Source organism: Podarcis melisellensis (genome assembly GCF_964234715.1).
Source record: "Podarcis melisellensis genome assembly, chromosome: 12".
In the NCBI taxonomy this organism is placed as follows: Eukaryota; Metazoa; Chordata; class Lepidosauria; order Squamata; family Lacertidae; genus Podarcis; species Podarcis melisellensis.
Genome location: NC_138544.1, coordinates 32,974,641 through 32,988,521, shown reverse-complemented (window position 1 = coordinate 32,988,521; position 13,881 = coordinate 32,974,641). Strand labels below are relative to the sequence as shown.

The window sequence follows — 13,881 nt, the reverse complement described above, 5'->3', positions numbered from 1 at the left end:
AAAATACCCCACTGCTGCCCCCGTGATGGGAGTGGAGCATGAGGCTCTGTAAGGACTTCCCCTCAAGAAGCCCTTGCAAAGCCTTGCCACCCTGCCGGGTTGGGGCAGGGAGATTCAGCAAATGGTTCTTAAGGAGAAGCTTTCACCGAATCTCCTCCTTCCCACCCAGAGACTTGGCTCTGCATGGGCTTCTGCACAGTTTTAGAATACACAAAAATTGGTAGCTCCCAAGTTAACAAAGAAAGTGACCATAGTAATCCCCAAAGGAAATAAACAAGCAAATTAGCTTAATAACCATGACAAGGAAAAGGTCTAAAATCACTAGACAATATAAACAGTTGGTGGATATTTTTTTCAATTATCAAAATAGGTGCCTAATTTAAGGTAAAACAATTTTTGTCTTCATGAGGCCAGGACATCATTTGCCAGAACAGAACATCATTTGCCAGTTCCAAATCAGCAGCTGCATTTTTAAAATCTGTCTGGTTCCATGTCCGAATGTAGGTCAGTGTAGGGGTGCAGTTTGTGTGTCATATCCTCACCTCTTTAGCTATTACATCATATGCAGGTGTGTGAGCATAGATGGGATGGTACTGTGGCTCTTGAGTGTTTATAGTTTTAAGAACCAAGGGTTGCTTACAGTTCTTCTTTAAGCATGAATCTTCTTAGCTCTGACTTCTGTTTTCATATATACTATCTTAAGAAGTGTCATACTGGCAAGGTAGCTGTCTTAAACCACCCCACTGAACTAAACTGCCCATCAACTAGCTGTACTTTATAATACAATGGTTTTCTATTTCACTTTCCATGGGTCCTCCTGAGGCTTCAGCATCTTCTGGTGTTCTTATTTCCATGCAGCAGCTCCAAGGTTGTACACAATCTGATGACAACAAAGGGACAATGGTTTCCACTGAAATAAGGGCATGACATTTTGATCAACGTGTATGAAAATACGGCTTGATTTGTATAGAATTGCAGACTGTATCTCTCCAGATAGTGGCATGTTTAACTGCAGGTCATGATTTTCTATTCTCTCTCTCTCTCGAAAGATTTTAATGAAGCAGTTCCCGAGACAGAAAGGCTGGACTCAAAAGCACTGAAGACTCGAGTTCAGCTTTCAGTGAAGAACAAAAGGTCAAGACCAACTAGAACAAGACTGTATGACAGTATCAGCTCCACAGATGGAGAGGACAGTCTTGAAAGAAAGGTGATTCTTCTCTCTCTCCCCCCCCCCAACCTTCTCATCAGTTGTTTCCTTTCACCATGCTCCCTCCCTGGCGGTGTTTACTAATTTGTGATGAAAATGTACAATGAAAGAAAGTATTTCTTCTCCCAATTTGAAGGTAAAACACCTGTGTTTTTCAGCAGTTTCAAGACATCTGATTTAATTTTACACACATTCTGATGTGCTGTCTTTCATTATTTCCTCTCCCCCTCCCCTCAATATGTTATTAATTCTTTTTATTCAAACCCAACCGAGTTGATGCTTAGCAGGTAATTTTATTTAGATTCAGAGAGCTTGAAATGCTAATCCTTGCGAAGGAAATGGTTACAAATGGAAAGCAGATAAGGTAAAAGCTTAACGGTGCAAAATTATTGGAATAGTTCTCCGAAAGGAGACACGGGATGGAAAGCAGGTGCCGAAGAGGTGAACTTGCGCTTTCATAGTAACTCGCTGTGTGGTTGGTTCCTGAAATGCCATAACCTGCTTCACAATCTCTTATGTCAACAGCCTTCGCGCAGTTACGGTAGTCCCATGCACATTGCCAAACCACCTCTGCCTATGTGTATGAGAGCCTCCTCACCAGCATCAGATTCTGGTGCTTCCTCCCTTTCCCCCGTGGCTAGCAGTGCAACGTTTGCATTTGACAACGTAACTGGAAACCAGGACGAAGGGCGGCCGTACACGAGTGGTGTATGTTCCCATGGAGATACTCCACTCTCCTCACCTTCAAAATCCTGTCTGAGCTACGAAGCTTCGCCTGTGCATCATCCAACCAGCAGGAGTATCTTCCATGATGAAGGTATAGCTGTGATTTTGCATGCTGCTGCATCACTTTTCTCGCTATATGTAATGAGTTCAGTTGGTGGTGGTTGTGTCCTTCTGTCGCCTCCCAGAGAGGGTCACCTGGCTCCCCACACTACGGTACCAGGCGAATACATTTTTGTTTTCACAGGCCTTTTAAATTTAATGATACATGTCGGTGTTCATAGATATTTGCTAGCTGTTTTATGTTGATTTTAAGTTGATTTTAAGTTGCTGTCTTTGTGTTGGTTTTACTTGTCTTTTATTTATATGTAATAGGTTTAAGGGGTCAAATATTGTACTGTAGTTTGCATTTTTTGTTATGTGCAAACCACCCAGAGAACTCAGTTATATGGCTGGTAGATAAATGTAATAATTAAGGTTCCAACAAAACATTTTATGCACTTCCCTAATTAGAAAGTCTGGTTTTCTCCTCTTTGTCATTCTGAGCTTTTAAACCGTTTAGTTAAAACCATTGCTTTTTTCCTAAGGCTGATTTTGGAATGAGTGAGTTGGGAGATACAATTAGAATATGTCTCAGTTATTTTAAACATTTGCAAAATTCTGTGAAATACAGTCTTGGCCTTAAATCAAGGGCACACAATTTAGTTTGGGGAGAACTTATTTTAGATTTGTTCTGAAACCTTGCAAAGTGTTTAAAGTACAATGTCAGGAATTCACATTCTGTGAGAGAAGGTCCAGTGCTTTTGTATCTAATTGTGGTTGATGTTTCAGAGAGGGATTGAATCGATGTATTGCACTTCAGAAGTGAAGGTGGTACAAAAGCTTGTGTTTTAGTTTGTCTGCCATCTTCATGGAAAAATACATAGCTCAAGGAAATTATTGCACATATACAGCTCTCAAAGTATGATCCAGAACATAGGGAATCGCCTTATGCCAGGCTGACAAAAACTAGTGGATTGTGACACCACCCACTCTCTGAATTGTGTGAATTGGTGCCTCAGTGTGGGTGGGGGGGTGTTGTAGTATAAATATAGAGTCTTGAACTCAATTATTGTTCTCCCTTTGTATTCATCATCTCCTTTGTTCCTAATAACTCACATACACAATCAGAATTGCTCTCAATGACCCCACTCAAGCAAGAATTGCTTAATAATGATTATTCCTCAATAATGTTTAATCACTGGAGAATCCCATGTTTTTCCCGCCAGGAGTGTTATACAAGCAGCATTAAGTGTAAAAGCATATTTTAATGAATATGTTAGAATCAAAGTGAAACCATTTGCTTCAGCATAGAAATATTTGAATCGATTAAGACCTCTTTTGCAAGTGTTTCTAATTGGGGCACAGCAATTCTGTGCTCCAGTAGGAACCATTTGATAATTAGAAAGTTTCCCCCTCCTTTTCTTTTACAATACAATGCAAGAGATTGGGGGGGGGGCGTCATTATCAGCCTGGGGGCCTCATTTCCCCTTAGGCAGTCTTCCAGGGACCATGGGCAACAGGTGGGACTTGCCTTCATGCAGAAGGCTGCAGGGCAGCCACGCACAAGCCCACGTTTTCTAGACAGGCAACTCCGCATTTATGTAGCAACGTGTGTTTAAGTGAAATCGCATATATTTGAAACACCATTGAAAAAGCCGGCAAACTACTAAACCTCTGGAAACCCTTTAAAAACCTTTGAAAAAACCAAAAATCCATCGAACTCCACCACAATTGTTCTCTCCAAACCTCCTTGCTCAAACTCCCAACTCTCTGTAGGCCTCAAAGGTTGGTACAAAGGCTACTGCAATTGCACTTTCAAAGGTTTGTGGGATTGCTGGGTGCTGTTTTGTGCCATTTTTGTGCTCTTTTAGGGGCGTTTTTGCCCCTTTTCCGTGCCACTTCTGTGTTCGCGGTGATGCACAGCCGTTCATACCTTGAATGCGCCTAAGTGGGGACTTGCCTGTACTTGCATCTCTCCAACCAGGCAAGCGAAAGTACTGTTCTTGGGCATGTTCCACTGTTCAAGGACACATTCAGCAGGCAGAGGACGGAAGGCTGTGGCTAGGGACAGGGGGGCACAACTGAGGAGAGTCCTGTGAGTCAGCTAGAGAGGCCTGGAGGGCTCCTTTTGGCACCCGGGCCTGCTAGCAGAGGAATACGTTACACTTTTGATGTCAATCTCCTACTCAGTAAATTCAGCACAAGCACAAGACTGTTTCAACTCCAAGCCCTTTCCTAGCAGTCTAATGTAACCCCAAGACCCCCTAACAGTCACAGAGCCGTCAGATGTATTAACCCCATTAGGCGTGTGGCATCTTGCCAGAAGGGGACATTTGCAGTCCATCTTCCTTCTCTCTCAAACACATGTGTGCACATAGCAGATTCTCTGCATCCCCTCTGTTGTTTTAAAATACCTTTTTGTTACGTTCCCCTAGATTTATATAGTTTGCTTGCTCTTGTTAACACGGGAAGTTTGCCCTTCGTGATTTAAAAGCCTTTCTGCATTTCTCACCCCGGGGGAGGTTTCAAAGTGCACTATAAAAATAGCAGTACATTTGTAACAGCGCAAATACACCTTCTGACCAGGTTCCAAGGAGCCCTTTTAGGCACATGCAAAGTCTTGCTTGCACAGCAGGCTTTTCACCTCTTTGTTTCTGGAAAGCAGCTGCTCACTGTGCATCAAAGGGTGTTTTTGAGGCTTCCACAGCATTCAGGGCTGGCTTGTTGGGTGGCAGGTTTGCTGTTGGGAAGGAAGGGACTTTGAAGCCCATGTGTTGCTGTCGAGTGTTGCACCTCTTTGGGTCCTGGCTTGCATGTCTGTATGCAGACATGCTCATTTCCTCGCATCTCTTCCTGAAAAAATTACCAGTACCATCTATCGCAACTGGGTTATTTGCTTAGAGCTGCGAATAGCTGGTATACAGAAACGGAGCTTCTCTCTACATTAAAAAAAGAAAGAAAGAAACATGGGCCCGGGGTCCTGAATTTTACATTAGCAGCATCAATACTAATTAGCCATTGCAGTAGATATCACTGAAATGTGTCTTAATCTTTCTGTCTTTTCTTGTATCTTTCAATGTTATGCAGGCACACATTATCACTGCACATAGTATTTCCTTTTACTCCAGTTTTCTTTGGACTTTTAATTACTTACGAAGTGTAAGCTTATGTATGTATGTATGTATGTATGTATGTATGTATGTACATGATAAATTAGCAAGTCATCCACAGCCCTTTTGTTGGGATTGAATGGTGGCAAATAGGCAAGTAAGCTACATGAAGAATTTGAGACGTAGTTGAGATTTTTCTAGTGATTGTGCAAAAACAAGAACTGATTGTTGCCCAGGCTTATGATCTAAAGAATCTACTACTAGCACAGAGGGAAGATTCTCATGCGACCTTCTTAAAAATGTTTTCACTACAGCAGTTCCCACTGCTTAAGAAGCAAGCCACAGTTCAGTTTAACAAGCTGCTTGTCTCTTCAGCTGTTAAACGTCAACAAAGGTTTTGACCGAACCTGATGCAAATACAGATTTTTAGATTACAGCAAAGGTCTTTCCTAACAGACATATGGTCCATACATTTGCGGTCAACGTTTTGCCTTGTTTGAATAATAAATGTTCAACTTGTTATGATTTTGGGGGGTTGTGTGTGTGTGTGTGTGTGTGTGTGTGTGTGAATTTTTCTGGATGCAAAAACAAAGTGCTGTTTTAATGGTAAAACACAAATGGCTATAATGAACTGTGTTTTTTTAATGTACAAATATGTCCTAGATGGTGCCACAGGTATACAGTCCCCAAGAACATCCAGCCCTTCTACGGGGCATATAAGGACAATAAAACAAAAGTTTGTGGACTTGGGGTAAGCATTGATTTCTCATTAACGAAGATTAAAACCTTTTTTTAAAAATAAATAAATAAATGGTGTACTACCTTTTGGACACTCTTTTGACTCTTTTAACGTTGTAGGGCTCCCTTGAGAAGGAGTTCTAACAAAGGCAAGAAGAGGAGGGAGAAGGAAGCAGTTAGGGTCTCTACTGGCTGCAGGTATGAGTGAACAGCATGGGTATAACCAGTTTCAGGCCCAAATAAGTCCTACTGTGTTGAGTGGAACTTTCTTGCTCATAAGTGTGCATTGGATTGCAGTCTTACTGTCTTCCAGCCTTCAAGCTGTGTAATTTACACGAGCCCCATATAGGGAGCACTGCAAAAGTCCAGACTAGTTGTAACCAAGGCACCAACAATAAAGGCTAGAGCTGCCCCCCCCCCCCCGGCTACAGTTGCAGCCACCAAACTATCTGTGGCTGGTAAAAAAAGAAAGTGCTGCATCTCTTGCAACATCTTACTTCATAGTAGCTTTAGTTAATATGTTTAGGACTACCAAAATAGCCTGTACAGTGGTACCTTGGGTTAAATACTTAATTTATTCCGGAGGTCTGTACTTAACCTGAAACTGTTCTTGACCTGAAGCACCACTTTAGCTAATGGGGCCTCCTGCTGCTGCCGCGCCGCCAAAGCACGATTTCTGTTCCCCAACTAAAGCAAAGTTCTTAACCTGAAGCACTATTTCTGGGTTAACAGAGTCTGTAACCTGAAGCGTATGTAACCTGAAGCATCTGTAACCCGAGGTACCACTGTACAGTGAAGAACAGTTAATATTTCAGGCAATATCTGAATAGCATGAAATTATTATTCTTTGCTGTATAGTTGATGGTAGGTTTTTACTACTTTGTGCTGCCTCATAAGATGTACTGTATGCGTTCCAGTAGCCGTGTTGGTCTGCCGTAGTCGAAACAAAATAAAATAAAATAAATCCTTCCAGTAGCACCTTAGAGACCAACTAAGTTAGTTATTGGTATGAGCTTTCGTGTGCATGCACACTTCTTCCTTTACTCTTTTTTTGTCTGCGGTGACATTATAGTTTTTAAAAGTCTAATCTATGTGCATTACTACCTTGTGTTAAACAGGACAACTAAGGAGCTGCTGGAGTGCTCAGCAAGTAGAGTGTCTTTAATCAAGCGGTCCTCCTCTCTCCCACATAGTCCCATTCCATTTGCATGCTATGGAGAGAGCAGCAGGAGATCCAATTCTTCCAGCAATCTGCCTTCACCTACCAGCTCAACTGATCCTTCCTCTGAAAATCTAAGTCCAGCTAAAAAGGGGTCCAAGGTAGAAAATGCAAAGTACCTCCTCCCCAGTGCATGGAGTGGCTTAAGCGAGGTTGCTATTGCTGGCTTAACGCAAAGGATCTGCGTTATAGTAACTGCAAGCAGCGTGTTCATTGTTCAGCAAAAATGTGATATGAGCGTTCCAGGTTGTCTTCTGTGTCTCTTCAATGAATGTTATCAGAGTAATTTATATGCTAGTGTCAGACTGCCAAGTTCAATGTGGGCTTGATGCCAGTATATATAGCTGGACAGTCTTTGTTCGGACTTTTTAATGAACTTGCTTAATTTGTAGATGTGTAGGGGGGTGGGAACCATGGCAGGTAACAGCCGCAGCTCTTTGGCCTTCTTGGATGAAAATGAACCCATGGGAACCGTAAGCATGAAAGAAAGGAAAGAGGGAATGTGCAACATGTAATGTTTGAAGTTGCTAAGGGGGGCAAGAGGGAACAGGAGGACCCACTGCCCTGTTAAAAGCCAGTCAATGGATTTGCAAACCCAAATTGTAGGGGATACCCTCTTCTTTCCCAAAGCTTTTGTTCCATAAAATTATATTGAAGCTTTTTCATAATACAATACAATAATTAAAAAAAAAACTATTCTAAATGAAAACAAAAAGGAAAGAGAGAGACTTCCATGTTCCAGATCATGGTTTGAAGGCACATAATGCTGCAATCTTGCAGAAATTAAGCACAAATTAAGCTTGTGCAAAGAACCCTCTCCTCCTGTAATATCCAGAAACCGTTGATTGGCATGGCCTCATTGCTCCAACATCCCTTTTGCTTAAAAAAAAAATCCTGCAATTTTTATTTTGTTTTATTTTTGCAAGTTCTCACCTAAAGTGCAAGTAAGTATTTTGAGCCACACTGAAATATGTTGCTTTGACTACCGCATTGATTGTAGGGTCAGCTTTAACACATCCCACTGGCACATTTTAAACAAAATGTCGCTGTTCCATCTCTTCATTTCTCTGTCATTCCTGCTCCTTTCACCAGACAAGATGTTCCTGTCAAGCATCTTGGGTATTACGTTTAATTCCATTTTGAAGTTCTTCTGAACTAAGAAAAAATGAATTGCTTAAAATGAATGTTGGTCCTTTTTTCTTTTTAACGTGCTTGCATGTTGCTATTAGCATGGTAGCTTGCAAATAATATTTTGTACGGCAGTGTTACATGCTCCACATATTAGTCGTTTTCATCTCTGCAGCATTCCTTGAGAATCCTTTTGACCAATATGAGGGTGAAAATGAAATTCAGATAGTTTGTGTGATTGTTGTGCTCTGAAAACACGCCTTGGTTGGTGTGTAGCCAAGCTGAGACTGTCTCCACTGCAAGATGTTGTCTGCCGGTCAGTGTGAGCAATACTGAGCTGGGTTCTGCTCAATATAAGGCAGCTTCCTATGTTCTCCAGTGAAACAAAACCATATTACACATCTTCCATTCATATTAATAAGGTCTGCATAGGCCAGGTTTCACAGGTCTTTTACTGTTCTTTCCTGCACACTGCTTCTGTCCTTTGTAGAATGTGTGAACTGGACTTTTGTGTGTATGAACTGAACTTTTATGGGAGCAGCCAGACAGAACTGTCAAGTTGTAATTGCAACCAAGGAGTTCAGAACCATAGCAAAACCATTGCATATTTGGTCATCTGTGTCCAGTGGGGATGAATGCAAAAAGAACCTAATTTGAATAAAGCAGCATTTAAATGCATTTTAAAAAGGCAAATATGTATAAATAGCAGGTAAATGAAGTTACCATCTTTTACAAAGCAAAAGGGGGGAAAGCTTAGTTCTGTAATTTGGCTGTTTTCATCTCTTTGTGAAAAGCATTTTCAGATCTTGGTTTCAACAATTCAGGGCATCACGTTTTACACGGTGACACACTTCTCTGTTATACACCATACAGCCCTTTTCAATTGAAACTGGTTAAATTACATGTTTGCTGCTGCTCAGTGCTTAAATCAAAAGCATGGTCAGCATCCCTACTTCTACTGTGTGGCTTTAAAGAAGCGGAAGCCCTGCAGAAAAGATAAAATCCTGCTCAGACACCATATTTACTGTGCATTGCCTTGTGCTTTCTGTCTGCTCTTGCCTTTTCCTTGCTTCCTGTTTCAGTGTTTCTTGACAAAAGTTATGCTTGAAAACCGAGAAGAGATCCTCATTGAACTATCATGGTGCCAGCCTTTGCTTTTAACTCACTAGCTGTCAAGTAGGTGGTTACATAGCAAGTCCTTGCGTTTCTGAAGCTACAGCTGTGTTCACCAGACCTGCGTAAAGCAGCACTGTAGACAAGCCCCCGCAACTGGTCGTGGTCTGTGCAGTGGGTCATAGCCACCCTCCTGACCAGGGGCGCCGACTTATCCCCCACATTGAGGGTGTGCAGCCAAGTGACGCGTCATGTGACACTGTCCGGCATGTGCCGGGAGGGAGCAGGACGTGCAGAGGGCAATCTTTGCTGCCGCCTGGCTCCTGGGCTGCCAGGCCGGAGCTGGGGCACACAGAGGGTGCCTGGCAGCAGGTGACGGCCCCCTGCCCAAAAATATGGGGGGAGCTGGTGCCCCCTCTGCCCCCTATACCCGGCACACCTGCTCCTGACACCAGCATAGTTGTTGCTTACCTAGATTGGACTGGGGTGGGGATAAGGCTAATGAAAGTGAGACCATCCATCTGACACTACCGCCAGTGCATCCACATGCACCCACCACCTCAGCCCCATCCAGGTAAGCAGCAGCCATGCCAGTGTCAAGAGGACAGCTCCTTCCCAGCACAAAACCTCTCCATTCTTAAAAGTCTCCATGGAGAAAGACAAACGTTGGACAAATGGTTCAAGAGCAGTGGCAGTGACAGAGATATTTAGGAAAGGAATTAATTACTGTTAAGGTCAGACTACGTTTGATCTTATCATCTAACCCCGTCCGTTCCCACCCACACTTTTACTCAAATTCAGCAGCTGGCAAAATTGCCAGTTTTCATGGGAAATAATAGAGTCAGAGTGCTTAGTCACCCAAGCCATATTTCATGTAAATCTCTTCCCTAGGAGCTGTTGCTAGGCCAGCAAGTCCAACAGATGTGCCTGTCACGCTCAGAAAACACACCTGGGGTGATGTAAGGCAGTGGCGAGAGCAGGCACAGCATCTGAACCTTCCACCATCCCACTCCTTTGTAGGTCTGAAAACAGTGTGTGCGATAGAAAGGGGGCAGGGGGAGAGATTTTGGATCAGGAAAGCTGTTCAGGGAAAATCAGTTGAGCACCACAGCCACGATTATGTGAGCAAATAGGCTGCCGCCCCTCCCATTCTGCACGGCTGCATTATTTGACTAATGAAAAAGTGTTGGGAGATCTTCATCGTCTCTAGTTCAGCCCAAAGCCTGACATTGGAGGCTTCCAGGGCTACGAAATGAACAACTAAATTTCAGGGCATGCACAGGAGGTTGTCTTCAAAGGAGCCTCCTGGAAAAACAAAAGTGTTGTGACTCAGTGTTCTTCGTGTTTTACAAACATCACAAAATAAAGAAACTTGCCATAATATGCAGCACTTACTGATGTAAACTAATGCCTAAAATTCTCATTTGCATTTTAGCCAGAAATATTATTCTTTACGTTTTTGGATTATGCTACAGCCAAAAGCTAAGTTTAATATATGAATGCTTTTCTGTTTCAGTTCCCCCTTTAAGTTTCACCTTCAAAACAGATTTGGGTTTATGTATGGTTGACATAGCCCATTGCTGGTTTTTAAGAGTATGTGGCTTGTTTGTTTTTAATAAACCTCAAAAGCTTCATGAGTATCTTGATTTTGGGGGTTTATCTGTCTGTCTCTCTGTTTGCTAGTTTTAACTGCATTGTTGCTGTTGTTTTTAGCCTGGCGTGTGCCATTGCAGGATTCCTCTAATGGCAATTTGGATGAATTTTACCAAACGTACATATCACAAAGTGCTCTGTTGGGAATCGCTCCTCGTTACTCGTCTTTGCTATAAAATGTGATGTGTTGTTCATTGCATTGATAAGGGGCAAAATGTCTGTTTTGTGTTCATTTTGATTGTTCAGCTATGCCTATCTTTCAGATAATCAGTGCGGTTGTCGCACAAAACATGGGGAACAGATTAAATTGTTTGATAATATACAAAGTTACCATCAGAAGGAAATGAGCAATGACTCCATGAATCTCTTTGATGCTGATCGCAAGGTTGGGGGGGGGGACTTCCTTTCTGGTTAGGGACACACACACCCCTTACAAAAAGTTAATTGTATGTTGTGGTCAAATAACAGCCTATCCTAATGGAAAAATTCTGTATATCATGGAGATTAGGCATTTCTGAGGATTAGCATTACCAGGCCTAGGGATGCTTCAGTGAATCCTGCGTTTCTGCTGGGCCAGATTATTATTCCAAACCCATCTTACACCTCATTCCGTTTCATTTATTCTCAGGGCGAAATTGCAGTCCCCACTGGTAGACATCATTTTTCAGTTGCAGCTATTTTATTCCCCAGGAATGCCCTGGAATGGCACAACTAAGGTGTTGGGGGTGGAGATGGCAGGCAGCAATAGCACTCCCTTGCAATCATTTACATTAAAAAGAGAGAATTCTCCCTGCTACTCCTGGTGGGCTAGCCTGCTTCCAGCAACCCCCTTTAAAAAATAATCATCCACTCCCCCCCCCCCGTGCGCTAAGAAATCAATCTTTTGGCAGCCCATTTTCATGCACACACAAACCCAAATTCTAGTCAACAACTGTTCTCCGTCAAGAGCTTTCAGCTCAGCATTATCTACAACTGTAAGCCAGGTGTGCAGAAAGCTTTGTCTTCCTCACTTGCAGATAATGACAATACATTTCATTTTCCAAGACATTGTAAAGAGGAACACTTTGAGTTTGCTTTCCTACTCTGCGGTATGTGAATTATCACAATCATTCCTGAGCTGTGCCTGCTCAGCAGGGTGAAGCCAGTTCATTTGGACATTTAGGCCTATTCGCCGCCATTTGACTGATGGGTTTGGTTTTCTTCTTTGTCTCCTTACAGAATTTCGCTTTCAATGACGACTTCAGTCCCAGCAGCACCAGTTCAGCTGATCTGAGCGGCTTAGGGACAGAACCGAAAACCCCAGGATTTTCACACTCCATAGCACTGTCATCTGATGAGGTATCCGTAGTAGGAAATAACTCCTGTGCTCCCTGTGGATTAGTTAATAGGCTAACAGCTCTTGGCTGAATTTAACTTTGCGGGGAAAATATTTTTTATGACTGCAGCTCACAATCAGAAACTCCACAGGATGTGTCTGTTGGTGGACTTGGAACAAAAAGTTCAGTGCACTCTTCAGAAATGTACAGGAAACAATGCCGTTTGTTACGGCCTAATGCATTTTGAGTCAAAGACTAAATGTGAAAAGTGCTTAGGACATCATATATCCTATAAAATCAAAGCCCTGTACATAAATTCAAGGCACAATACATAGTGTTGGTGCTGCCCTTTAAAGCCCCAAACAGCCTTGACCCTGTATACCTGAAGGAGCGTCTCCACCCCCATCATTCAGCCATCACTGAGGTCCAGCTGCAAGGGCCTTCTGGTAGTTCCCTCACTGCAAGAAGTGAAGCTACAGGGAACAAGGCAGAGGGCCTTCTCAGCAGTGTGCCTACCCTGTGGAATGCCCTCCCATCAGATGTCATAACTATGCTACTGAAGGCAGCCCTGTATAGGGATGTTTTTAAAGACTGATATTTTCTTATGTTTTTATATCTGTTGGAAGCCACCCAGAGTGGCTGAGGCAACCTAGTCACATGGGTGGGGTACTACTACTACTACTACTACTACTACTACTACTAATAATAATAATAATATATTAATAAGGCAGAAATCCAGCCAACTATATAAAATTGCAACTACATATATGTAATCACATAGGGTTGTATGAAATGCAAGATCCATTGGATTTTTTTTAAAAAAGCATGGCTAATTTGGGTCCATTAATTTCAGTGGATCTACAGTGGTGCCTCGCAAGACGAAATTAATCCGTTCCGCGAGTCTCTTCATCTTGCGGTTTTTTTTCATCTTGCAAAGCACGGCTATTAGCGGCTTAGCGGCTATTAGCAGCTTAGCGGCTTTAAGAAAAAGGAAACAAACTCGCAAGAACTCGTTTCGTCTTGCGAAGCAAGCCCATATCATATGGCTATTGGGCTAACCTATGGGTGGCTTCCTACTCCCAAGGATGGTTCAGGTTAGGAGTTATAGCCAGGTGCAATCGAGACCTCCAAGGTTAAATAGCACTGACCTCGGATGGTAACTTGTAACTTCTTGCCCTATTAACTCACGGGTTGGGGGAAATTCCAGATCTGTTGATCTCAGCAAAGGTATATAACTATAGGTCAGTTGAAGATTTCAGCCACTAGAACCATCATGGCATCTCCCTCCTATGCTAAACAAATGTTCAGGCAAATCCTGCTTATTTGAATGCATGGGTAACTAATACTAGCTCAATTATATCTTAGAAAAAGACATATTTCTGTTAAATAGGGATTGTTGCCACATTGTTGTCCTCAGCCGGTTCCCAGTGATCCCCTATTTATTTGAACAGTTGTACACGTTCTGTATATCATAATGTGTTCTTTTCCATTTTCTTTATTGCTGACTCAGAGCTTGGATATGATTGATGATGAGGTGAGAATAATAATGAGATATTTTTTGCAGAGGGTTGTACTAAGAGGTATATAGCCATTTCTTTTCTTTCCCATCGGCACATTTGCTTTTGTGTAGCA

General features: G+C 42.5%; 1 protein-coding gene across 14 annotated transcripts in view; it reads left to right on the top strand.

The window, feature by feature from the left end:
* PPP1R9A (protein phosphatase 1 regulatory subunit 9A) overlaps positions 1-13,881 on the top strand; it is a 151,440-nt gene that overhangs the window by 131,773 nt on the left and 5,786 nt on the right. For 8 of the 14 annotated variants that reach the window (XM_081931224.1, XM_081931211.1, XM_081931222.1 and 5 more), the window contains 7 exons: positions 1,050-1,207; positions 1,733-2,024; positions 5,746-5,833; positions 5,941-6,018; positions 6,939-7,140; positions 12,152-12,271; positions 13,760-13,783. In XM_081931224.1, the coding sequence (XP_081787350.1) occupies positions 1,050-1,207; positions 1,733-2,024; positions 5,746-5,833; positions 5,941-6,018; positions 6,939-7,140; positions 12,152-12,271; positions 13,760-13,783 (962 nt within the window). The remainder of the gene's footprint in view (positions 1-1,049; positions 1,208-1,732; positions 2,025-5,745; positions 5,834-5,940; positions 6,019-6,938; positions 7,141-12,151; positions 12,272-13,759; positions 13,784-13,881) is intronic. The other 6 variants (XM_081931223.1, XM_081931216.1, XM_081931214.1 and 3 more) reach the window with 3 other exon arrangements.